This window comes from Megalops cyprinoides, chromosome 2 (assembly GCF_013368585.1).
Source record: "Megalops cyprinoides isolate fMegCyp1 chromosome 2, fMegCyp1.pri, whole genome shotgun sequence".
Taxonomy (NCBI): Eukaryota; Metazoa; Chordata; class Actinopteri; order Elopiformes; family Megalopidae; genus Megalops; species Megalops cyprinoides.
The window spans coordinates 64,875,016-64,901,923 of NC_050584.1; the positions used below are offsets into that span (position 1 = coordinate 64,875,016).

The following is a 26,908-nucleotide window of genomic DNA, read 5'->3' on the forward strand; positions in this document are numbered from 1 at the left end:
TGCTGCTGTTACTGCTGCTGCTGCTGTTACTGCTGCTGCTGTTACTGCTACTGCTGCTGTTACTGCTACTGCTGCTGCTGTTACTGTTATTGCTACTGCTGCTGCTGCTGTTACTGTTACTGCTGCTGCTGCTGTTACTGCTGCTGCTGCTGTTACTGCTGCTGCTGTTACTGCTACTGCTGCTGTTACTGCTACTGCTGCTGCTGTTACTGTTATTGCTACTGCTACTGCTGCTGCTACTGCTGCTGCTGTTACTGCTACTGCTGCTGCTGCTGCTGTTACTGCTGCTGCTGTTACTGCTGCTGCTGCTGTTACTGCTACTGCTGCTGCTGTTACTGCTATTACTGCTGCTGCTGTTACTGCTGCTGCTGCTGCTACTGCTGTTACTGCTGCTGCTGTTACTGCTACTGCTGCTGCTGTTACTGCTGCTGCTGCTGTTACTGCTACTGCTGCTGCTGCTGTTACTGCTGCTGCTGCTGTTACTGCTACTGCTGCTGCTGTTACTGCTGTTACTGTTACTGTTACTGCTACTGCTACTGCTGCTACTGCTGTTACTGCTGTTACTGTTACTGCTACTGCTGCTGCTGTTACTGCTGTTACTACTGTTACTAAGCTAAGGAGCACCTAAGGGGCTCATAAGGAGGTTGCAGGCTTGATTCCCAGGCTAGTCACTGCCGCCATATCCTTCAACACGGTCTTGAATTGGATTTATTTTGGCAAATATCCAACTGTATTTATGACATTATGAAAAATAGCATGCTCTGCATATCACCCAGGACAGGGGGTGTGAGGTAAGCAAGAGAATGCTGTAAGGTGATATCACAACACAAAAATGTCTGGGAGAGATCGATGGCTTTCACCGCAAAGGGCCCATATGCATAACATAAGCAAACGATGCGCAATATGATAAGTCTGTCACCTTGGATACGGATATCTGCAAAGCAAGTACTACACAAAAATACTGTTTTGCATTGGGGCAACGTGACTGTTCAGTGGGGGGGTGGGGTGGGGCTAGGGGCAGAGTTTAGTATCTGCCCAAATTCAGGCTGCAGAGAATAACAGCTCCTGAACTCATTCATATTCCCTCTCCTAGGCCTGCGGCCTCCACTGCCATGTCACAGACAGCAGAGTGCACAGAGAGCTAAAAAAAATCACTTAATACAGGAAAAAGGCCTACTCCAAACATGCAACACGCAGGGAAGGAGGTCAGAACACAGACACCCCTCGATGGACATTGCTGCAAGAGCTGTGGTCTGGTACATGACAAAAACATTTCACTGGATGTGACTTTGTGACATATTACAACGGACAGACGCCTGATTCATCCATCAAACCAAACGCATGCAGTAAAACACTGTTCAACACAGAGCAACCTTCTGCAGAGAGGGGTCAGTCACACCGAATGAGGCCCTTTACGAATGGACCAATAAGATAGCAAAACAAGTGTGTGTGTGTGTGTGTGTGTGCGTGCGTGCGTGCGTGCGTGCGTGCGAGAGAGAGAGAGAGAGAGAGAGAGAGAGAGAGAGAGAGAGAGAGAGAGAGAGACAGAGTGAGAGAGACAGAGAGAGAGAATAAAAGGGTCTCCTCACAAGAGCTTCAACATCTGTTCTGTAATGTGTGTGAGGGTAAGTCTGACAGTGTGAAAGCCTGTGTGAGAGTAAGTAAGCGTGAGAGTGTGTGAGTGTGTGTGAGAGTAAGTGTGAGAGTGTGTAAGTGTGTAATTGAGTGAGGAACTAAGCTTCATTCTTCCACAGCGCCCTGCGGACACTAAAGCACGAGCCAGATTCAATCTGGCTAAAAATGCGCACTGTCAGTATCTTAGAGTAAGGACTTTAAGTGTTACAGTGTGAAAATAACTATTTTAGCACAACTGGATTTCAGAGGTCACTTACAGTATGTGAAAAGCACCGTGTTAGAAGTGTGCAAGGATATAGCGTGGAGGGGTGCATGCTTTTTGAGGGTGGGGTGGACTGTGCTGTATTTACACACACACTCCATATTGCACTCACAGGGAGATGAATAAATACACACTTGCAGACAAAGGCTGCATTCATCAGACTGATCAGATTCAGAGCCTGGGTCCAGCGGGTCTCTGTGGCGCGGTGAGCCCCAGCTCCACACGCAGGCCAGTTTCAGCCTCACGCCTCAGCTTTAACCAAAGCTTTCCCCTCATTCACTGCTGCTGGAAGACGCATCATAGCACTCATTCACTCTCCGTTTCGTTTTGGTTTTTTTGCCCCAAGTTGGAACAGAATACAGAAAAGTGTTGCTGTCTTTGGCTCGGGGTGGAGGGGGGAGTTCTACACCTGGCCCCTCCCCGCCCTGCAAGCACGACGTCGTCCAGGAAACCAGGTAGCCGCACCTCCTGTTCCACACCACCTGGGCTCTTCCTCGGCCTCACCCGGAGGCCCCCGCACGGCCGGAGCGAGGGGCAGAGTCAGAGAAACGGGGTCACCTCACCCCACAAATGCGTCGCCCGCTGACCCTTCCAGGGCTCACACACAAGCAGCTACCGCCACTGTCTGCTGCCGAGAGACAGGCGGATCGTCCTCCATCCTCCCAGGACGGGGTCCTGCAGTCATGTGACCCCACTGGAGCGGAGGAGGGCAGCGGGCCCATCACTCACTGAATGTGAATGTGGTGTGTCTGATGGCACTCAAGCGCAAGGCGCTTAAACTGGATCGCTTTGGCAAAACCAAGCTGCATTACAACGGGAGCTCTGCAGCAAGAGGAAGGGGAGGAGGAAGAAGATGTAGAAGAAGGAGAAGGAGAACAAGAAGAGGAATACCAGCACCTCTGTTTGTCTGCTGTTGCACACTCATGAAACAGATTTGAGGAGCTCACTTTGTCTTCTAAAGCGTTTACTCCATGAACGCACGTGTGCAGGATCATGCTGCATTTGCCCCCGGGTGACTGTGAGCCGGGAAAGGAGCGACGCTGTGGGAACTCCTAACGAGGTGAGGAGCTGCCTCACACATTTCGGCACGGCGGATGCAATCTCTGATCTTATCACGTCTGTTTGCAAACCTCTCCAGTCATAATATCGAGTTTCATCCGAACACGGCCAATCCCACAGCGCATAGAGGGAATGCAACTCCTTGTTGCGACATTCACTAGCTTGTCACACTAGCTGCGAGTAGGCTATAGCAGTTAGGCTACATTCAATAGCGGCTGTACTGCATACGTCAACCAACGCTTTACATTTCACCAATGTAACAATACAAAGCGCTGAGTGACAAGCCATTAACAGGAAAATGAATTAAAGCTCAAGGTACTAGGATTGCCTTTCAGTGTATGGAGCAAAAACAGCGCATGTCACACCTGGTAAAACTGTAGCGTTCCCCTGGCTGGCTTCCACGCATTAAGTACCTGTTTCTACATCGTGCTCAGACAAGAATGCCCTACAGATTTCAGAAACTAGATTTCCCATGTGACCCCCCCAGTCGATTTTCCCTTGGCACACAGAATGGTCACAGAAAATACCACAGAATCCAGATAATAATGTTTGGCTCCGAATCGAAGCAGAACAAAATGGGTTAGAACAGGAGGCGTATGGAAAAAAAACACCTCAAAATATCTCTGCCGGGAGGTCCCGTTTCCCAGCGACCACACCAGCCGGTGTTAACCTCACAGTTTAACAGACACACATCTGAAAAGAGAATGACTCCACTCAGTTTGAGACCTCTGGCCTCTTGCAGACGGTCAGGGGTCAGCACCCGACAGGGATTGGATTAGGGCCGAAGCCAACAGAGGGTCAGATGGCCATCCCGCATCCTGATTGGATTAGCCCTACAGCTCCCTGGCGGTTGATAGGGTTCAGAGCTGGGCCGCCTCTAGGGGAGTTCAAAGGCCTCTGACGGCTGTGACCAATGGCCTCGCGGAGTGCACCAAGACCTCAGTCATCCTGGGTCAATACTGACCGGTCACACCGTCAGGCCCTGGGGACACTGTTATTGAAATAATGAGTAATTACTACTGATCTTTGCTTCACCGATATCAGGGCAAATTACAATGCTTATATACTAATTTAAAACAAATATAACCTATTTACCGAGATGAACAAGCACTGAAGCAATTCCGATCAGGTGACTCACTCACTGGTACAGCAGCAATGCCTTAAACAGGATTCAAACTCAAAACCTTCACCGCACAGGTCCAGTTCCCTAACGGGTCAGTGCCCTCTCTCATGTGACCGGTGGAGTGTGTGTCCCGTGAGACCCTTGCTGCAGCACATAACGTGACGCTATAATGGTGATCTGTGTGAGCACAGCACGGGACAGTGACAGGGGTTATACGGTCGCATATCAGCAGTATCCACAAACCTTCATCTTACGAACGCAAAAGTGAAAGTGCACTAAACATCCAGCAGAAAGATGCTGGATTATGATCAGCACTAAAAAACAGTTTTTTGTTATGATCTAATCTGGTTATCCTCATATGCTTGGAAGCGGATTCTCTTTTCCCTGCTGTGAGATATTTCAAAGCAACATTTGATCGCAAAACAAGCGCATCAGCAGCAATGACGTGCAAAACAACATGCATCTGTACTTTTAAATGGATGCCGCTTATTACTCTTCAAGAAATCAGTTGAAACGGGCAGTGATCGCTTCAGCTCCACTCTGCCTACACTTCCCAGCATGCACAGCGACATTGTTCAGTGTGAAAAAGAGGGAGATGGCAGAATGGGGTCTGGGTAAGACTTCAGTTTCCGTGGAGTTGGTATGGGAACCCTTACAGAATTTCAGATCAGCTTGTTCTGTTGCTTAATTAACAAAATTAAGGGCCCATTGCTGCAGTCTCCTGTGTTGGTAAAGGCGAGGAACGACATGTACCTTTACAAGTACGCCCAACCATCACCCATTACTGTCCACATTTCATACAGGGGGCCACTCCAACAGACACTGACGTCTGTGTGAATCCAGCTGATTTTCCCCTTCCTGTAGCGAGCTCCTGGAGTAAATTAGCACCTTAGGGCTTGAGGTCAGTGCCACAGCAGCCAGTAATGAGTGTCACCGTGGCATCAGCCATCGGAGCCAAAGACTGTGTGTCCAGTGTTTTACATTTAGTGGATGTGGCCTGACAGTGTCTATACATGCTGCTGCTCATTTGACTGTATGCACTCATGTGGCTTTGCCTTGTTAAGTCTCTCTGGGTAGAAGTGCTAAAGGACTGAAGGTAAAAGGTAAACACACTGTTATAGGAGACCTATGACAGCAATCAGAAAGCCCATAAGCAATCACAGAGCTGTGTGTTAGTGAGTCTGGGATCAGAGAAACAAGATGCAGTCTGAAGAGGTGGGTGTTTGACAGCCCCAGAATATGATGCATGACTCACCTGCTATAACTGACTGGCACTTAACAATGATGATTGAGGGTTCGATTTTCCAGGGGCACTGATTCTGGACCCTTGCACGAGGAATATTACCTGAATTGCTTCAGGAAGTATATCTTTAAATGAACAGCAATTTAAATGGTCTTTATTAAAAACAGTAAGATCTGCAAGTCACCCTGGATGAGGGTGTGAACTGAGCAAAGTGCATACATTGGATTACATTACATCACTGTCATTTAGCAGATGCTCCTATCCAGACTGACTTACATGTAGTATATGTCATTTATAATTTCTACATATTTGGAATTTATACTGCTGGATATTAACAAAGGCAATTGTGGGTTAAGTACCTTGCCAAAGGGTACAGCAGTAGTGCTACAGCAGGGAGTCGAACCAGCAACCTTTCAGTTAAGAGCCCTGCCCCTTACCACTGTGCTACACTGCTGCCCATACAGTGTAGCATAATACGTACAGTAATGTAATATCACAACACAAAGACGGATGAAAAAAATTTCCCAAAACGACTGATGGATTTCACAACCTGAGATGAGGATGTGATTCCTTCTCTAGTTTATTTCCTTCTTTTCTACTATTAAAAAACATCTTTTACAACAATACATTGTGATATTCACAATGATACAAGCAATGAACCAGCTTTTCATACTGTAGACCACATCTGCACGATGGAAATGCCACTTGTTGACTTGCATTAATTAAAAGCTTCCACTTAGACACTTGGACCGTCAAGGAGTGCTCTCAGCCTGGCACAAGCTTCATTAGCATTCAGAGAAGTCTACAACAATTATGGTCATGCTAGGTTACCATCCATCAGTGATTTTTAACACATGAAAGTCTTGCCTCAAATTTAAGCTACTTCTACAAACTCCAAAATATTTAAGATACAGTACATCTCATCATATTGTTAACACCACCCAACACTGCCCGAAAATGCGGAGAATATTATTACTGTATATTATTTTTATTTAGTAAATTATTCAGCAGACGCTCTTCACAAGAGCCCTGAGGGCATCTCACACAAGCTGCTAGAACCAGGCCACAGAAGAATGTGCCTCAAGATGTCTGTCCACAAGGACTCCGCTAAGCTGTGTATGCTTCTCTGTAGACCTCAATGCTGAAAGTCTCAACACATTCCTGCCACTAAGACCACCCTAACTTAGCGTATACAGTACTGAAGATCAGCTATGTTGCCAAAAGTTAAATGAATGATAACTGATAAATGATTAGACTAAAACACTGAGGCTGCCCAGTGCTATTTGAATCGGTCACTACTACACTAACTGGTATGATTATTTTTCCGTTATAGGTTTCTTCCCAGGTCTTACACATCTGTCTTGTTTCAGTACAAGCAGACACTTCTTCTATGAATCTATGCAAAAGGTTCTTGGCATACATGAGGCCAAAAAATAAATATTATATATATGAAATATTATATATATATATATATATATATATATATATATATATATATATATATATATATATATATATATGCTCATAATATGTACTTTGGCTATATGGAAGACACAGTTCGTGGAGACCTCTCTGCAACATTTTAAAGTTGAGAAAAAGCTTGTCAAATTTTAGCTTTTCAGGTGGAGTGAATCAGCCAGGGATATGAAATGGGCCTTTTAAGAGTACAATGCTGAGACACTATATTAAAATACCAATATTCCTGAAATGCTAAATGCTCCAGTGAGAGTGTTTAAAACATTTTGTTTTTTTTGTCTCATAACATCTTTCTGAGGGACTATAAATTATAGATGGGCCTCAAGACGGGTCTGCTATAGAACTTAAGAGGCAAAAACTCAGACAGGAATAAGGGCTAATTACATGTGCTTACTGCAGGAACTCTGGATGGAGGGGGAGAAAGAGAGAGAGAGAGAGAGAGAGAGAAACAGAGAGACAGAGAGAGGGTGGGAGAGAGAGGGAGAGAGAGAGACAAAAACAGAGATAGAGAGAGAGAGAGACAAAAACAGACAGAGAGGGAGAGAGAGAGAGAGAGAGAGACAGAAAGAGACAGAGAGGGACAGAGGGAGAGAGAGGGAGAGAAAGAAAGACAGAGAGAGAGGGAGAGAGAGAGAGAGAGAGAGAGAGAGAGAGAGAGAGAGAGGGAGAGAGAGAGAGGGAGAGGGAGAGAGAGGGAGGGAGAGAGGGAGAGGGAGAGGGAGAGACAAAAACAGACAGAGAGGGAGAGAGAGAGAGAGAGAGAGAGAGAGAGAGAAAGAGCGAGAGAGACAGAGTGAGAGAGACAGAGAGAGAGAATAACAGGGTCTCCTCACAAGAGCTTCAACATCTGTTCTGTAATATGAAGGTAAATTATGGAACATTGGCCTCAAGCCTTGGTCTGCTCTAAGTATTACTCTATATTTTATTACATAAATAATAGATGAACAAACACTATACTGCTAAAACCAGATTTTTTTTTTTTTGCACAAACAGTTCGCCATCGATACATTGCAGTGATAAAATCCCCTCAGATGTGATTCAGATGATTTCCTCTGAAGAGTGCTGAGCTGTGATTTGATTTCTAGATGGTAGAAATTTGTCATAACTTTGAACACATGTTATAATTTTAAAATCTGCCTTTGGCAAAGAGCACTATGGTAATTTCCTCCATAGGGTCCAAAAGCAGCTCTGAACACAACCTGAATTAGAGCTTTATTGTTTCATTAGCTGTTGTTTTCTTGCCAGTAGCTGGATCGATGAATTTTCCACCATTTAGCGATGTTGTGCTATGGGTGTCCAGCACATGTGAACACTAAACACCAAGTGTGAGATTCAAACTGCCAAGCTTTAGTGTTTCAGCGCTTAAATCCTCATTCCTTCAGACTCAACTATAGTTGTGCTCAGATGCAGAAGACACACTGAACTGTGAGTATAAGAGTCACCAGTTTCCATGGTGACAGGATCTACCAATTATAAATGTTCCTGAGCTGACTAGACAGCATTTCTTTCCTTTTAATAGACGCACATATGCGAGATCTTATTAACCGCATAATGCCGCATTTGAAAGAACAGATCAAAAAATGCATTTCCTCACAAAGTAACACAACAAAATTATCGACGTTAAAGTCAGCATTGTAGGATTACCAGCTGAATCCTGAAAAAAAAATCCCCAAACTCATGGTATTTCATCCACATTTTCCTGACCTTTCATCAGATGGTGTCAGCGGGCGACCGAGGCTCCCGGCCTGACATTCTGCTCTTTCACAGGTCTGGTGACCTGAGGAGTGCTGCTCCTGTCAGACCCCATCAGGTCCCGATTCCACCATCTCTCCCTGCTCCACCGTCTCCACCGTCTCTCCCTGCTCCACCGTCTGCACCTACTCCACCATCTCTCCCTGCTCCACCGTCTCCACCATCTCTCCCTGCTCCACCATCTCTCCCTGCTCCACCGTCTCCACCGTCTCTCCCTGCTCCACCGTCTGCACCTACTCCACCATCTCTCCCTGCTCCACCGTCTCCACCATCTCTCCCTGCTCCACCATCTCTCCCTGCTCCACCGTCTCCACCATCTCTCCCTGCTCCACTGTCTGCACCTGCTCCACCCTCTCTCCCTGCTCTACCATCTCTCCCTGCTCCACCGTCTCCACCATCTCTCCCTGCTCCACCGTCTCTCCCTGCTCCACCGTCTCTCCCTGCTCCACCGTCTCCACCATCTCTCCCTGCTCCACCATCTCTGCCTGCTCCACCGTCTCCACCATCTCTCCCTGCTCCACCGTCTCTCCCTGCTCCACCGTCTCCACCATCTCTCCCTGCTCCACCATCTCTCCCTGCTCCACCATCTCTGCCTGCTCCACCGTCTCCACCATCTCTCCCTGCTCCACCGTCTCTCCCTGCTCCACCGTCTCTCCCTGCTCCACCATCTCCCGGTGAGGTGAGAGGACCTGCTGGTGTACTCTGAAACCTCACCTCACCGCTGTCACGGTCTAGAAGCGAAGCTGGACTTTTGTGCCTGCTCTTCTCCCATCTCATGTCCTTTTGTGAGTTTTGTATAAGCCCTCCCACAGGTAAAAAAAAAAAAGGTGTGCATCTATAGAATAGAACAACGCGGGAGTTTCCTCTGACCACACAGCTCTCTGCCTCTGACTTTCAGCCATTCTTTGAAGCGAGTTCTGCCATCTGACATACATGTTGGACTCAGTATTTTTTTTTTGTTTAACGTCATGTATAAGCAAAGAAACAATACTGTGAAAGCGGTGTTTGAAAAAGAGCAAAATGCATCTAGTACTGACCGCTGGTAAAGGCCTAATCATCCGGACCAAGACCCTGGGAGTAGCCCTGGCTTCCGATCATCCCAGCTAAAGACGTGACACAAACAAGGTTTCTGAAAGCAGGCGAGGAGGGGGGGTCCAGTTCAGAACATGCCTTCCTGCCTGATACTCACGCCAGCACTCATTAGGCAAAAGGAGCTCACAGAGTGACAGTATCAGCAGCCACAAAGGAATCAACCTTCCCCACTCCCAATGCAATTCAGTTTGAATCAATCTGATTCAGTCTGATTCAACTGAATTCAATTCAATTCAGGTGTCATTGTCCCTAATGGTGACAGGGCAAATGACTGTGCACCAGTTAGACAAAAGAGCAACAATATAAGCAGGTAATCTGCATTAAAACACTGAAACAAATCAAACATTAATACCTGAAATACACACCAGTACCTGCGATTTGGATGCAGAATACTAGAGTGGCCACCAGGATAAAATATGATCTGAATAAAGGCACAGGGGATGTAACAAAAATAGAGAACAATGAGTAGGGTCTGAATGGATGTGCAAATGGCTGGCTGAATAACAGGTGAGATGGGGCAGCTGATCAGAAGCCTCAGACAGGCATGCGGCTGAATGAATCCCTCCTGGATCTGAGTCATGATACAGCCTCAGGGACAATGGTTGGTTCTATTCCCAGGGCTGTATCATTTACCTGACTGGAACACATTATGGTCCAGCATGGGGCGCATGCAAAACACGCCGACCTGGAAGCACAGACCCGACCCCAGGAAGGCCCTGATTGAGACACAGACCATGAGAAACCCCTGATTTAACCATAGACCAAGAAACTCCTGATTTAAACACAGACCATGATTTAACCATAGACCAAGAAACTCCTGATTTAAACACAGACCATGAGAAGCCCCTGATTTAATCGCAGACCTTGAGAAACACCTGATTTACACACAGGAAGAAAGTTCAGGTTTAAACACAGACCATGACAAACCCCTGATTTACACACAGGAAGAAAGTTCAGGTTTAAACACAGACCATGACAAACCCCTGATTTACACACAGGAAGAAAGTTCAGGTTTGAACACGGAAGGAAAGCTCTGCGGTTGCAGCTCCGGTCTCACGTTTGTGTTACACTGAGGGCCCGAATTGTCAAGGTAAACAGCAGCTGATCCCTCGCGACCTCCCCCCGGTGGGGACAGCTGGAGAGGCCTGCAGCACTGCCAGCTCTCTCTTCCCAGCTCTGTATTGTGTTTACGATCGCTGGGAACAGGAATAAGGCCTTCCAGCTGCTCGGCAGAGTGTGAATATCTGTGCGCTCATCTCTTTCTGCCCTGATGCAGTTTACATACCTTCACATGTAATCCGATACACAGCCAGGTGCCTTGCGCAAGTGTACAACTGCAGTGCCACACCCCAGGGTTTGAACCTGTGACCAGCTGGTTGAAAAGGTCAGCGAGTATACCTCAGAGTTCCCCTTGAATCTACTGGCTAAGTGTACCTGTGTTTCCACGACCCTCACTGGAGCTTTAAGCACTCTACATCAGGAAAGGAATGCAAAGGTTTGGTGTGGACATCAATTTGCCATCTCCACTGACCAACAAGATTGTGAGAAGTCATTCCTGCATCACGAAACAGCTCCTGTTTCTCTTTGAGCAGAATCCAACTGCAAAGACCATGTGTCTTCCGTTTCACGTTCGGTTAACGAGGCAGAGGTGAAATTAGCCAAGTATGTAAGTATCCCTTGTTTCAGAATAGCAGTAATCCTCCTCTTGCGCAGAAGCGGCCATTTGCACACTGTGATTTAGATGACAAATTACAGACATTACTCTGGCATTGTGGAAGCTGCTGCGTGCATCCCCCTCTGTTTGGCAAACATATTTGCTTTGTACTGTACTCTGCTTATGAGGGCACATTCTGAGGCCTGTTTCAGAAAAACAGCAAACCGCGGCTGTGACGCTCACCCACCAAAAATGAGATTATCATATGCAAAGGTCTGACTGCTGTGTACTGTATGACCAGGGGCAGGCACACGCACACGCACACGCACACACACACACACACACACACACACACACACACACACACACACACACACACACACACACACACACACACATAGACAAACACACACACACACACTCACACACACGTACACCGGCCTACATTAATACAAAAGGCCTACATAATGCCTGAAGACTCCTTCATGTTCCACCCTCCTGCCCTTCAGCCAGTTAGAGGAGGACTATTACAGTGCAGAGGATGAGGTCATTGCTGTGACCTGATTAACCATCAGCATGCATCAGCCGTTGTCTCGGCACGGCCTCTTCAATCATTTAAAACAGAGACATTTTCCCAGCATCCTCAGCACGGGATCCTTGTGGCAGATGTGGGTCAAAGTGAATTCATCCCAGCACCCTGAGAGGGGAACCGCAGCTTTTTCAACCGCTGAAACCAGCCCCCCCCACCCCCCCACCCCCCCACCCCCACACTCACACCCAGCCCCACACTCACACCCAGCCCCAACCCCCCCCACCCCCAAACTCCTCCTCATCCCTCAGCACACAGCGTAATCCTTTCTCTGGAAACACAGCCCTCAGAGAGCCAGTTGTGATAGTGAAAATTTCCAGCAGTGAGGCTGAGTCTTGCGTGGGGAGTGGGGTCATAGGAAAGACCCTCCTGCAGTGTCTGAGGATAGTTAACACCGCAGCCAAAGGGTGGAGGCCCAGTCCATTCCCTGGTAATTCCCCCAGGGAAACACCGCACAAAAGGACAATGGTTCCTCCTGCATTCAGAGAAGCTTCCACACTGCACCACTGAGGGTGTAACAGTACTGTGAGTCTATACGGTACATCACTAAAAGTAACACAGCAATGGCATAACTAAAGGCAACACAGCATATCAATGCATTGCACTGCGTTACAGGCATATACCAGATACTCTTATCCAGAGTGACTTACATCAGTTACAGTTTTTTACAATGTTATCCATTTATACAGCTGGATATTTACTGGCAATTGTGGGTTAAGTATCTTGCCCAAGGGTACAGCAGCAGTGCCCCAGCGGGGAATTGAACCAGCAACCCTGCTCCTTAACAACTATGCTACACTGCCGCCGTGAGTAAAGTCAGTGAACTGATGCATCACGAGGGTATTGGGAATATCAAAGGCATATCCTCTGTTGCAGTGGACTCCCAGTTTAGGAGCAGTTCGGAGCGCTCCTTCCAAAGCAGAGAGTACATCACTGAAGGCAAAGTGTTATTTTGTACTACACACATTTTGCAAAAATCATTCCCATGGGGTTCAAATGATTCTGCTTATGCAGGACAGTCCACCTCGACAGCCTAGACATTGCACCATGTAGTAATTATTATACTGCATTATTCATGGCTTGGTAGGCATCCCTCCCGCCGGTGGCTTGCATAGCCTGTACTTCATATATTCTTTATTTATTCGGGTCGATATTTACCAAAGCAGGTCAGGTGACTCACCGTGCTGGAGGGTAAAACAACGGCGCCCCATTTCAGAGTCAAACCTGCAGCATTCTAGCTACGCGCCAGCCTCCCAAAACATTCCACCCAGCCACCCACAAAAAATCTGGTGCATGGATCAGTCTGTCCATCTGTCTGTCAGCCTGACACTGAGCAGGATAACTAAAAAAAGGTAAAAAGAGACTGGGAAGAAATCACAAAATTCTACATACTGTCCAGACAGTTAGCTCTGTTTGCCTCCCATAGGAGGTTCTGTCTGCAACTGCCCAGCACACAAATGTTCACATCTGCCATCTAATTATGGAAATTCCTGAAGGGGGCGTGGTCTAAAAGAGAACACCCCGTGCTACCATGGCACTGGAAAGCACTGGAAACTCCTGTTGCCGAACGGAGACTCCTGGTCAGGCAGGCAGAATGCAAGACCCAAATGCCTGAGCATAATTTACATTACATTATTGGAATTTAGCAGGCGCTCTTATCCAGAGCAACTTACATAGGTTACAATTTTTTTTTTTTTACAATGTTATCCTTTTATACAACTGGATATTTACTCAGGCAATTGTGGGTTAAGTACCTTGCCCAAGGGTACAGCAGCAGTGCCCCAGCAGGGGAATCAAACCAGCAACCCTTCAGTTACGAACCCTGCTCCTTAACCACTACACTACAGCGTTACCCTATATTTAGACCATCTTTGATGAAACCTGGAGAACTGATCAGCTTGAGGGCTGGGGAGGAATACAGAAGTCGCAGGGCAGCTGTGAAAATGGCTCAGGGTGTTGGAGGTGTGCACTGTGCTCCAGTTTTCAGCCCAGACGGCTCTATTTGCACAGGTAACGCTCACCTGTGCTGCGCTGTGACGCGTCCGGGCTGCAAAGGATCCCGGGCGCGCTCCCTCCCGACCGCGGAAACGGAAACATCCGCCGTCTCCAAAAAAGGCAGAGCGGCTGCAAATGGAGCATGCCTCTCCCCCCGAGACGCGGATCGCTTCGGTCTCGGCGGCGGCTGAGCGATTTTGCGAGACGGCAGGCGGCCCGTGAGGTCGGAGCCATTCCTGAGAGCGCTCATTAGACGCTCTGCATTGTGTTGCTCCTAAATTAATTCTGAGGCAGCCGTAACTCCGTGATCGATACCACGGCAGCCGGATTCCAGGAAGATGGCCGAGCAGCGTGCTGGCACTCTGGAAACGGAGAGGCTTTAATGGAAACACGGAGCGGTACAGAGTTAACCCTCATCCTGTTTATTTACCTGCACCTGTGCCTGGCAGACACCTCCCTCTGTTCCAGTCAGCAGTCCGACCAACGGCAGGACAGTGAGCATAGCGGGATTCACTCAAACAGGACAGTGAGCATAGCGGGATTCACTCAAACAGGACAGTGAGCATAGCGGGATTCATTCAAACAGGACAGTGAGTACAACAGGATTCACTCAAACAGGACAGTGAGCACAGCGGGATTCACTCAAACAGGACAGTGAGCATAGCGGGATTCACTCAAACAAGACAGTGAGCATAGCGGGATTCACTCAAACAGGACAGTGAGCATAGCGGGATTCACTCAAACAGGACAGTGAGAATAATAGGATTCACTCAAACAGGACAGTGAGTATAACGGGATTCACTCAAACAGGACAGTGAGTATAACGGGATTTGCTCTCTCTGTGACCCAGCAGGACAGTGAGTATAAGGGGATTCACTCTCTCTGTGACCCAGCAGGACTGTGAGTATAAGGGGATTCACTCTGTCTGTGACCCAGCAGGACAGTGAGTATAAGGGGGATTCACTCTCTCTGTGACCCAGCAGGACTGTGAGGAAACTGAAAATGAATGCAGATTAAAAGAGTTTACAAATGTCAGGTGGTCCCACGGGACAGTGTCTCAATGCCCGTCTCCGGGCAGATCCCAGCCCAGGGCTTTGATACGGGACAGATGGGCGGCATCACTCGACCATGTGTTTGGAGACCGTCTTACGACCTTTAAAGGAGTTGACCGCCGCGCTTTAATCCAGACGGATAAGCATCTGGACATGCAGATATCCCCTCTGTCATTTGTCTGACGGCCGTGTGATCGGTGCATTGGTAAAAAAAAAAAGAAACACAAGACGACATGCGGTCCAGGTTCTTAATAAAGGGTGCTATGCTAAATATAACCCATCTGATAGACTGAGTAACTGGTCAATGGGTAGATGTCTTGGCTAACTGGACGAGCACTTCACTTCACTTCACAACTTGTGACAAAAAACCAGGCAAAACATGCATGTCCTTTGTCCTCTGTATGATATATTAGACATTATCTGGGGTGACTCTGCAGGTGTGTCACAGTCTTCAAATTCGATGTACCGGCCAGATCAATATCCTCTGCAACCGTGGGGCAACTGACTGTCCCCTCCTGACAGGGTCACTCCTCTCAGCCACGATCCCTGTCCTGTACTGGTCTTCCAGTGGTGGAATGAACTCCCCACAGGCGTCAGGACAAGAGGAATCACAGGCCACTGAAGACCCATCTCGTCAGACTGCGTCTCGGTTCCACCTCAATCCACAGCTACAGCGCTTCACCGTTAACGCGTCTATGTGGCCCGTATCACTTAACTGGGACATGGGGAGATCTCACACGGTGCTTTGCTTATGGATCCACTGACATGTAAAACAGAGCTGGTCAAGCGTAATGAAGCACAGCGAGGCACACGTGTTGTGCTGTGTTCATGTGTGCTCATTTGCCTGGGGTGACCCAAGAGGGGCAAAATAAGCAGAAGGGACCACAGATAATTATAATCCTCCGAAAAGTGCCCTCTCTCGTGCCCATTGTCTGCTCAGCCAATCAGAAACTAGCATTGGGGAAAAAAAAAAGTAGGCCACAACTGAAACACGACGTCAACATTCCGAGCCACATGGCACACTTCCCTGCTATTATTTTTCCAATTGCGTGTTGTTGTAATTACTGCAAGCATTTCATACTATAACTGCTGTACATATAATACCAATTTACAGATACGGAAACATTTTCTACTACAAGCATAAATGTTATTTTGGATGATTAACTGTCTCTATTTATAATAAGAACTACATTTATGTCAAATAATACTTGCCAAGCAATTTCTCAGGCATTACATGTGCAGTAACTAATGTTGTATAAACCAATCTAGTTGAAAAAAGGCAAGATTTACGACTGAAAGAACTGATGTCCCTCCGAAAGGGTGAAGCTTTCAGTCACAGGGGCTCTTTCATATCCTTACAACTCCAACATTAACCTCTATGGGCTTCAGAAACTGCACGCTAACATTCAGGTAATAAGTGCTACAACTGATAAAACCTTTAAAAACTGTACGCATCTGTTTCAGCTTACTTTTCTCTCCAGTTATCTCAGAAAAAAAGAGGATTTGCTAGAATTTTCCACTTTTTGTGGCTTTTTATCCTCTCAAAGGCAACTTGTTTACATGGTAGCATGCTAGATTTCAGTGTGCAGAGTTCCATTATGACACAAATCCATTTCAGATCAAGCATTTTAGAAACCTGTGTTGTGCTGCTACAGCGTAATTGATTCCCTTCAGTTACACCCACTATGAATTAAATAGCTCATATTAAATATGCAAAGAGTGCCATATCAAAAAATGGGAAAAAAAGATTGACTGACTCTGATACTGCAAGCGCAGAACACCTCACCTGTTTGTACAACGGTAGCACACAATTTACACAAATGGACATAAATCAGTGATGATTTATCCATGTTGAGAGAATGTTTCTATGAAGAAACTAGAGAAAATATTCTGGAGAGAGGCTCAGAGAGCTAACACAATCTCTCTATCTCTTACTTGCTCTACCTTTCTTTTTTGTTCTATCGCTTTATCCGACTATCTCTCTCCCATTCTTTCTCTCCCTCCCTCTCTCTCTCCCTCTCCCTCCCTCTCTCTCCCTCTCTCCCCCTCTCTCTCTCCCTCCCTCTCTCCCCCTCTCTCTCTCCCTCCCTCTCTCCCCCTCTCTCTCTCCCTCCCTCTCTCTCTCTCTCGCTCTCTCTCTCTTTCTCCCTCCCTCTCCCTCCCTCTCTCTCTCTCTCTCCCTCTCTCCCTCTCTCTCTCTCTCCGTCTCTCCCTCTCTCTCTCTCTCTCTCTCTCTCTCTCTCTCTCTCTCTCTCTCTCTCTCTCACTCTCTCCCTCTCTCACTCTCTCTCTCTCTCTAACTCTCTCTCTCACACACTCTCTCTCTCTCTCTCTCACCCCCTCTCTCTCTCTCCCTCAGCAGCAGTGCTTTGGCTGAAAGTGGAGTGTTCAGACAAAGGGCTGAGCACCCATCATGCTCCCCGGCGGCGTGTCGTTAGCCCGAGTGGGATTAATGACGCCGCCCTGGCTAAATGGATTATCTGCATTACCGTCTGATACAGCCTGTGCTCGCCCGGGTGGCACCGGGAGCTAACGGCCTTCACCGCACAAACGCGGTGCTGTCGCCGGATACAGACACGGCCGCGTCACGGTAACGCAGCACACGGCGCGTGTCATACGGGTCGTCCCAGAACAGATTAACAGCCAACCAAAGAAGCCAGAAATCTGACCTCTCAACTACTGGTGGCCGCGAACATGTGATACGTGATAGTTTTGCACGATGGAACGATTGCATTTTAGGGTGTCGCACTGAGTGAAATTAATTCAGTGATCTTAAAATCAGTGGACTGACACAGTTAAACCATTCACAGTATGTTGAACTGTTTTTGCTGTAACACAGAGGTTGGAGAGCACTCTGTCCCTCTGAAAATAAGAGACTGGAAGTTGGTCCCCAACTCATCATTGATCAAGCTCTGCGTGGGTTTCATCTGAACCACAAAAATGTCGCGAAGGTAATGCCAGCGCATCAGGCACAGTTCAGCAGCTGGGCTGTCATTATTCACATCGATGCGGTCGATTATCGGACAGAACAACAAAAAAAACAGACGTGCAAACACCGTAGCACGGTGTGTTCTCATTGGCTGAGACGCAGGGAAGCAGCTCCCTCTCGGAGCTAACAGCTTCCCCCGAGTTCTTCTCCGCTTCCTTTGACGAGCACACAGAGGGCAAAAAAAAAAAAAAAATCACAATAATTCCACCAGGGAACAAAAATGCATTGATATTGAACAGGCTTGTATTAATAATAGTTTCCTGACGTTTTAATGTGTGCGTGTGAAAATAAGTAATGGCTCTTTTACCCTCACACTCCAAAACACACTCCATTTGGATGTGCAGAGCAAGTTTTTCATGAGAGGCCTGACACAACGCTGTGCTCTGTGGGGGAAAAGGCCCTCAGGGAAAGACAATAGGAGACATAAAACAATGCAGGAAAGGGGGAGAAGCATGGGGCGGAAATGAGAAACCGGTCCCTTTCATGTGGGAATCGATCGCTGGGAGGGTTGCTAAGTGTTCCCGGTCACTGCGCGCCGTGACCAGGCCGGCCCGAGCCGTCAGGAGGAGACGAGGAGGAGAGAAACCCAGGGAACTAGAGGAGAACCAAGTCAGCGCGTCAGAACCAGGGAGGAGCACAAACCCAGTAAATTACAGAACGCCCCAAGTCACTGCAACAGAACCAGAGACACAAAAACCCAGTGCAAATATGACCCATGTCATTAGAACCAGAGAGGAACATAAACCCAGTAAATTAGAGTATCATAAGCAGCAGACTACAACCCAGGCAGAGCCAAAATTCTGACACAAGTTCAAGTATTAAACACAGCAGGTCGGTCACCTGTGTGCTACCACCTCCGGCGATGAGAATGATGATTATGACGCGTAGCACTGTGAACATCACCAGAACCTGAAACAGAAATGCCCAAACTCTCCGCTGGGCTCACAGCCTGGGAAGCCAGCAAGGGGAGGGGTGAGGAGAGATCTCAGTGGGTCCTGAGATCCGCCCCGGGGCTCTGGGCGACCTGCGTCATGTGACACACAGCATGCGCAGACAGCCCGCTAAATCACTCGGACAGAAAGAGGACACGGACAAGGGACAGGTCCTGGACATAGAATGTTCATCAAGTGGACATCAACACGTCCCCATGGCAACAAAGCAACAGAGAAAAGGCAGTTGGAACGGGTTCTATATTCCAGCTACACACATGAATAGCATGTATGAACACTAGCTATGTGAGCCGCTCTGGAGAGGGGCGTCTGCAAACACAGAATGTAACATGAGAAGGCAGGAGAACTGAAATCATGCCATCACTTAAATGCCTGAGTCCTCGTACAGTGAACATGAGCACTTAACAACAACAGCATCGTTCCATGAACGCAGCAACCCAGGACACCAGCTGGCCCGCACACACACACACATACACACACACACAGACACACACACAGATACACAAAATAACAAACCTTCCAGCTTACCCTAAATGCGTTTATTCTCAAACCGTCGCCTGGGTTACGCAGTCTACCGGAAACATGCCCCCATTTCTTCAAACAGGTGACCTGTCAGACGGAGCTGAAATCTACCAGCAGGGTGACAGGTTCCTCTCGCCCACCACACCCCACGCGCCAGTCATCCGAGACGCTCCGAGATCGCCCACCGCGACCGCCCACCTCGACCGCCCCCCCCCCTCCCCCCCGATCCGTCATCCAGGAGCAGGGAGGAGGAAAAGCTGTGTTGCTATGGAAACAGCAGCTCCCACGGTAACGGCAGGGGCCGGAGCCTGGCGCCTGAGGGTCACTGTGGTGGCAGGGGTAGGATTTTAGAGTTTCAGGTGGCAAGACACGGCGGGCCGGACCTGGTGTGAAACCAAGCTCTGCCGCCAAGCGGAGGGACCGCAACGCTCACTCCCCACCCCCCCACCGAAGGAGTCCTCACCCCACCCGCTCTGCCCCCGCCCCCCACCCCCTCTCTGCATCCCTTCTCATTTCCACGCCTGTTTGTGCTGGGATGGAAGACTCAGGCAGGAGGGCCAGCGGAAAGCAGGCGAGAGACACATCAGCTGCCTGGAACCCAAAGAGCAGCCAAAAGGCACTGCTACATGCCTGTGTGTGTGTGTGTGTGCATGTGTGCGTGTGTGGGAGTGTGCGTGCGTGTGTGAGTGTGTGTGTGTGTGTTTGCACATGTTTGTGTGTCCGTGCATGTTTGTGTTTGTCTGAACCCTTGCACATGTGTGTATACATATTTGTCTGTGTGTGTGTGTGTGTGTGTGTTTTTGTCTGTGTGTTGTGTGTGTGTGTGTGTGTTTGCACATGTTTGTGTTTGTCTGAACCCGTGTGTGTGTGTATGTGTATTTGTCTGCTCTGCGTGCATGCATGTGTGCGTGTGTATATGCCTGTGTGTCTGTGTATATTTGTCTGTGTGTTTCTAAGTGTTTTCCACTGTGGAATGCAGCACACTAAGCTCCGGAGGGGCTGAGAGTTGTGCAGAGGGCAGCGATGCACTCAGAAACCCACCCTCTCCTGAGCACTTACCAAAAAGGGGACAGGAACAGCCGTGCCAAGATCGTATGCCTGCCACACGCGAGGAGGGCCGAGAAAAGGGCAAACAGCAAACAGGTCTCGCCGGTCTAGACAAGGCCGAGATGCGCGCCGCCCCGACCCCTCACTCAAAGATGACGACTTCTAACTGAGCCTCATCTGTCAGCCGTCTCTGACAGCACATTATCCAGCGCCAGCCATCTGGCCCCTGTGCGCATTCCTCCAATGGGAAGGGACCACTCCTCTAACACCCGTTAGCCTGTTACACGCTTACCGCTCAAAATCGCTCCAAACACCAGCATGCGACGCGCTCTGTGAGACAGCGCTGACCACACCGGTGAAATATTTAGCGTGGAGACGGGATTGGACAGACCGGCTCACGGGTGACTCACCTCCGGGGCTAGCCCAAGGGGATGAGATGAGATTGTTTCATGAAGACGTAACCGGGCTTTACGACACACATTTCCCTCGTTCCACACTGACTAAGAGCTCTGCTCTGTGTTGTGAATGTGGTCTTACACAGTCCAACGCTAACTTGTGATGTTACGGAATAATATCTACGAGAGAGCAGCACCACACAGATGGCCAATATATGGACCAGACAATACACCTCATGTTTAAACTTTGTCTGTGCCATTGTTGAAACCATCCATAGCAAGCATAGTGTTACAGAAAGCACTGGAGCCCCCTATCAGAAGTCAGGACCTCTTAGATAAGTTAGGATGGAGACGACCAAACATCACAGGTGCAGAATATCGGCTCATGCTGTAAAATATCTGTGGCAACGGTGCCTCTGAGGGCAAAGGTCAACCAGGCTCAGAACCAGAAGGTGGCAGATTCAGATGTGAGATGGGATGTCGGTTGGGGTCTTCAGGTAGTTCTTCCAGCAGCATAAATGGATTATATGAGCAAATACTATCACCCTGGGTAAGGATGCCTGCTAAGAAAGTTAATAATGAAAAAAATTGTAATTTAAGAAAATTACGAATGAAGACCCTCCCCGCATGCATTGTTATCCAAGTGTTGCTTTTTACAATCAAAGATAATGAATCACTGATCACAACTGCGAACTGGCACCAGCAGCAGCACAAGCAGGAAGTGAGTCACCATCTGAGTCTCACACCAAGTGGCCATTAGAAGAGCTGGAAATAGCGGAGCGAACGCCTCTCTCGGAGGCAGGGGTCTTAGATCAGTTCTCCAAAACTTTATAACCAGAAACCAGTCTGGAATGGGCACACAACCCCAAACACTGACGAACTCCCACTCACCACAGCTACCGGCCTGGTCCAGGAGCACAAGAACACAAGAGCAGGTATGTGTGGCATAGTGGTGTAAGGACTAGAGCTATAACCCAAAGGTTGCCGGTTCAATTCCCAGCTGTGGCACTGCAGTTGAAAGGTTTGCTTACACTACATTGTTGTCATTTGACAGAGAAATTCAGAGAGACTCACATTAGTTAACATTTTATCCATTCATACAGCTGGATATTTACTGAGGCAATGGCGGGTTACAAGCCCTGCTCCTTACCACTACATCACACTGCTTAGCCTGTGTGAATATTCAGCTGTACATATGTGTTGCACTGGCTTAGTGTGTAGGACATAAAAATAGGCAACATAAACACATTTCATCATTCATTTAACTCCACTGTCAGAGAACAGCAAGGATACACACAGGGCAAACCAGGCTTAATGAGGCTCGGAGGCCAGCTAAAAATAAGAGCGTTAACGTGCATGCAATGAGATTCCTCCATCAACCGTAATTAAAAGCAGGACTTCATATGAATCCAGTGCGTGTCTGTGTGGGGTGTTTCTCCCAGGGTAAACAGCATGGCCACAGCAGGGACCAATGAGGGAGACTCTTCTTCTGCCACTTCCTGCTCCGCCGATTGGAGTACCTCCAAATATTTGCAGGTTCAGTATAGGTCGCTCTCTGTGCTCATTGAGCTCATTCTCCCCAGAGAGATTCAGGTTACACTACCAGCGATGTAGCCGAGACCACCACCAACGCTTTTTCGCTTGCCCTCGAAGTCTAATGGAAGGGTCTGCTGACTTAATTTCACCCAAACAAACACGGAATTCAAGGACCCGTGACCATTCCAGGTATGAGAGCCATGGCCATGCAAAGACAAGTGCCAAACGAGTGAACTCTGCCGTCTCAAGATTGTGTAACACAAGACACTGCAAACATGACATGATGAATCGAAGCCAAGATATGCCTACAGTGAGGCCTCGACGAAATTGTTAGGAATGATTTGGAATTATTAATATGATATTCGAATCATCTATCGCAGAAATGAGGGTCCAGCAGAAAGCAAGCGAGAGACCTGATGGAAATGAAGGAATGAATGGATGAGTGAATGAATGAATGAATGAATGAATGAATGAATGGTCTGTTCTTCAGTGCCGAGGTCTTTGGCTATCTTTCATAAATATTGCTGAGAAAGAGCAAAAATGTACTTATTAATTATTTAACAATAATTCAAATATTGATCCAAGTAATTGATTGGTTGATGATATCGTGGTTAAAAAAATTAAATCATTAAATATTTCATTTTCAACATGACTATTTCTGCCTTCACACGACATCAGAGTTTTTGGAGGGTTTTTCCTCTGTTGGGAAGGTATGCCACCTGTTGAGTTTTGGGTTGGTGGAACATACCCAAGGCCTACACAGCACAGAGAGTCGAGCCCTTCTGGGGTTTCCTACAGAAATAACCACAACATCCCTGAGGTTGGCCTCATTACAAACATTTCCACAGGACACAACAACAACATTTAGAACCAAATCTGGTGACAGCTTTGAAGGTTATAACTGGAATAGAATTTTAACAGAACAACTGTAACACCCTGTCAAAACATACAGCACTTGCTTCTCGGTGTATCTCAGTGTTTGAAGCATTTTTAACTCCACAACATATCACCATTATCAAGCATAATGTCCAACTCATTATGCAACGCAGGCTAAGCCTGGCTGAAAAGCACTTACAAATACTCCAATATATACAGAATTCAGAAATATACACTCAAACTATACTTGTGTATGTCATTGTTTACTCAAAAGACATTTAATTAATTACAGCAACTCTTCCTGGGATCACACAAATCAAACACACAGCATGCGCAAATTCTAGTATTGACAGGTCTTCAAGGTCAATTTCAGTTGTGGTGAGATGTTTAATGTTTAGGATGCCTAAACATTACGGGCACAGCTCTTGAACCTTACTGTTTCAGCAAGATCCTGAGCTGATTCGGTAAATATCCAGCTGTGTATGTGGAAAACAAGGTGAACATGAGCTAGGTAAGTTACCTGGATAAATGCCCCTGTTTTTAAATTAAATGACAGCAATAACAATGTGCTTTGACTGAAAGTTATTGTTGTTGATTGACATTCCATCAGGGGCTGCAGTCAGAACACCTGTGACATGACACCTGTGTTACTGGTGCCAGTCGATAGTTTTGTCAGCGGTGGTGGCACTGGAGGAGAGATAGCATAACGTGTTTTAAGGACTCTAAGCACCCTGTACTGAGGTGAAATGGTAGGAGGAAAAAATCATTCAGCTAAACTAAACCAAACTTGACAAAAATTAGGGCTTCTCTATAACAGCTTGATATTCCTGTACAAGAGCTGGGAAAGCACAATATTGTATACATTTTCAGATATTTACACAGTATCAGAGTGTGTGTGTGTGTGTGTGTGCGTGCACTTGCACACACTAATTGGACAATGCTGAACACAGTGGCCATGTTGATGTGTAGCTGAGCTACAGTGAACACACCATAAGACGCTGGGCACCTGTCTACGGGCATAGAGCACCTGTCCCATATCTCTCACCAGGTTAAACACACTCGCCAGCACAGAACACCAAACGCAATGGTTACTACATCATATCGCCTGCGCCCGATTCAGGCAAATGCACGCAACAAAGCGGCGGGGCTTTCGATGTGATTCCGTGTTTTGGACCCACAGACGGGAAACTCCTTTCACCAAAAAACACCTGTAGGCGAGGCAAACTTCCCGAACAATAGATAGAAAGGATTTTCACATCATGCATCTTTAATGACCTCCTTTCCATCGCGTTTTGCGATGCATCCCCGAGGGAAAGGCGGACTGCACACAGCAGACAGTACTACAAAGCACCGAAAACGGTTGTGTGCACTTCATCGCGCCACCGGCATTGTAGGTCACCGGTAAAAAAAAAAAACGTTGCCGTCCTTCACGTAATAAAAAACGCAATGTCGAAAGCTTCCCCTTCCTCCCCGCCTCTCAAGACGGGCATGAGTAGAATTTCAGTCTCTGCTTGGCAGCCTTTTCAGACCGTTACCAGAGAACAAAACGGGCGGTTTTGAATTTCAGATACACTTCCCGTCGCTCCTATTTCTGCAAAGGGGCGCCTACTCGGCCCGACTGCTGCAGAGGGTTCAATTGTGCAGGCGAAACACAAACTGAATACAGGAATAGACATCGCGCCCCAGAATAATAAAAATCTGCCCGAGGAAACCAAACAGCTCTTCGACGGCCTACCGCATAGCAGGCAAAGAGTGTCAACGAAGGCCTTTTGTCGGGAAACGCTAGAGAAACGCTGGATTTGCTATGAAAAGGCATTTAAAACCGTTTACATAAGCGGAGCAATTATTGCAATCAGCCAAACGTATTCTGACATCCGCCTAGCTCAAAACTGATCAATGTTATTAACCTCTTACTCTGACGACCGATAAACTTCCATCGCATTATCGTGTTTTAATAAATAATAATGTACACGTAAATTGATTCGTTATCGCGTTGGTGCTAAGAATGTACGGGGGGAAAAACAACAGGGACGCGGCAGTGGACCGCTGAACGCTGCGTTAACGCGGGGCAATATAACAAATGAGGAGACACTTCTTTCCTTAAATGGTTGAGCTCAGCACATAAACAGCGGACAAATCCGCACGCCCCCACATGAAAAAGAAATACTGAAAATGGCTGGATTGATGCTCAGAAGAGAATAACACTGATTATGTTTCAACATATCCAAGTGGTCTGGTTATTTCACGTAAAGGCCGTCCGGGGTACATCTCACTTGCCATCATGTTTTTTTTTTTAATAATAAATATCACACCAAGGACTGAAGACTTTTTACCACTGTAATTCCTGATCTTAGTGTACGGCCAACCTGGCATTCAAAATATGAAAACTGATTTCAGTTTGTGGCAAACGAGTCCATCATGAAGCGGCTGGAGTGTACGTACACAAGTTGACAACCGGTCGATATAATCATACGTTCTATTGTGTACAGAAATGAATAGTCAACTAACGAAAATCCACAACAGCAGCTACAGCGCCCAGATGCTGTACCGTTAACGTTATCCCATCAATTCGCTTCTACTTGGAACAGTTCTCTGAATTCCTCCAGTGTGTAAAATACGTCTCCAATCTCCCAATTTCAAGGTCAAATACAATGTTGCATAACTTGAACGAGTTACAGAATAAACAGTAATAATAACAGCAATCATGACAGCGGGAACAAAAACGATGCAACAGAAATGATGGAGCTGTTCCAGACTGGATCCTTCACGAATTTGCTGCATGTGTGTGTGACAATCGCGTTCCCTTTCCCAACGTAGTGATGGAGAGAAACGTGCACAGCGAAGCGTTAATACATGGCACCGGTGGGAGAAAGCGGTCAAGAGCCCGCGGATAGACGACTGAAGGGACGTGGCAAATCGTGTATTGCTTAGGAAATCGCTTACCTTCCGATAACTCCAGCTCCAGCTCCGCTAGTCTGGCTCTCACCTCCAGGGGAAGGGGTAACGTATCACGGTCCGCCATTCTGTTTTTAAATTACCACCTCTTGCTTCTCCCTTCGTTTCGCAGTCCAGACTCTCAGCGCTGTGCTTTCTCCGCAAAGCGGCAATGCATACGGCGGACGAGGAGCAGCAGGCAGAGCGAAACGTTATGACGAGGAACGGGGGGGTAGGTGAACTGGCTCTCTTCCTCAGTTGAACTCCGCCATGACCGACTGTGTCCCTCGGTAAGAAACGGTACTGTAGTGCGAGCGCGATTGCGGACTGTCAGTGCGGGGCGAGGAGGAGCGCTGCTTCTCAGCGCTGTTTGCGGCTCTTGCCTCTGTAGCTGTCACGCTCACGTGATCGCCAGCGAGACGACAGCGCCGTATCAACCCACAGGAGGGCGCTAGAGTCTCCTCTCCGATTGTAAGGGGATGCCAGACCACACTTAACCCCAGAGAGTTAAAACTGGATCCAATCTACAATGAGACAGTCGACGTTCGTTGCCGACCCTTTAAATATTTGGCTGTAAATACTGAGCGCGTGTGGGCTTTTTTTAATGCAAAGTGTGTTCTATGAACATGTAATAATAATTCATTGCGCGTCATTTCTCGCATGCGCAGCTGTTGTCTACAGTCGGAGACAGTTTCACTTGTATTTCAACACTGTTCTGCACCTGTTC

General features: G+C 47.5%; 1 protein-coding gene across 7 annotated transcripts in view; it reads right to left on the reverse strand.

Annotated features, from left to right (window-relative positions):
* Nucleotides 1-26,579, reverse strand: part of LOC118795292 (disco-interacting protein 2 homolog C-like) — a 144,868-nt gene extending 118,289 nt beyond the window's left edge. For all 7 annotated transcript variants that reach the window (XM_036553737.1, XM_036553729.1, XM_036553722.1 and 4 more), the window contains exon 1: nucleotides 26,191-26,579. In XM_036553737.1, the coding sequence (XP_036409630.1) occupies nucleotides 26,191-26,269 (79 nt within the window). In that variant the 5' untranslated portion in view covers nucleotides 26,270-26,579. The remainder of the gene's footprint in view (nucleotides 1-26,190) is intronic.
* Between the last annotated feature and the right edge of the window lie 329 nt (nucleotides 26,580-26,908).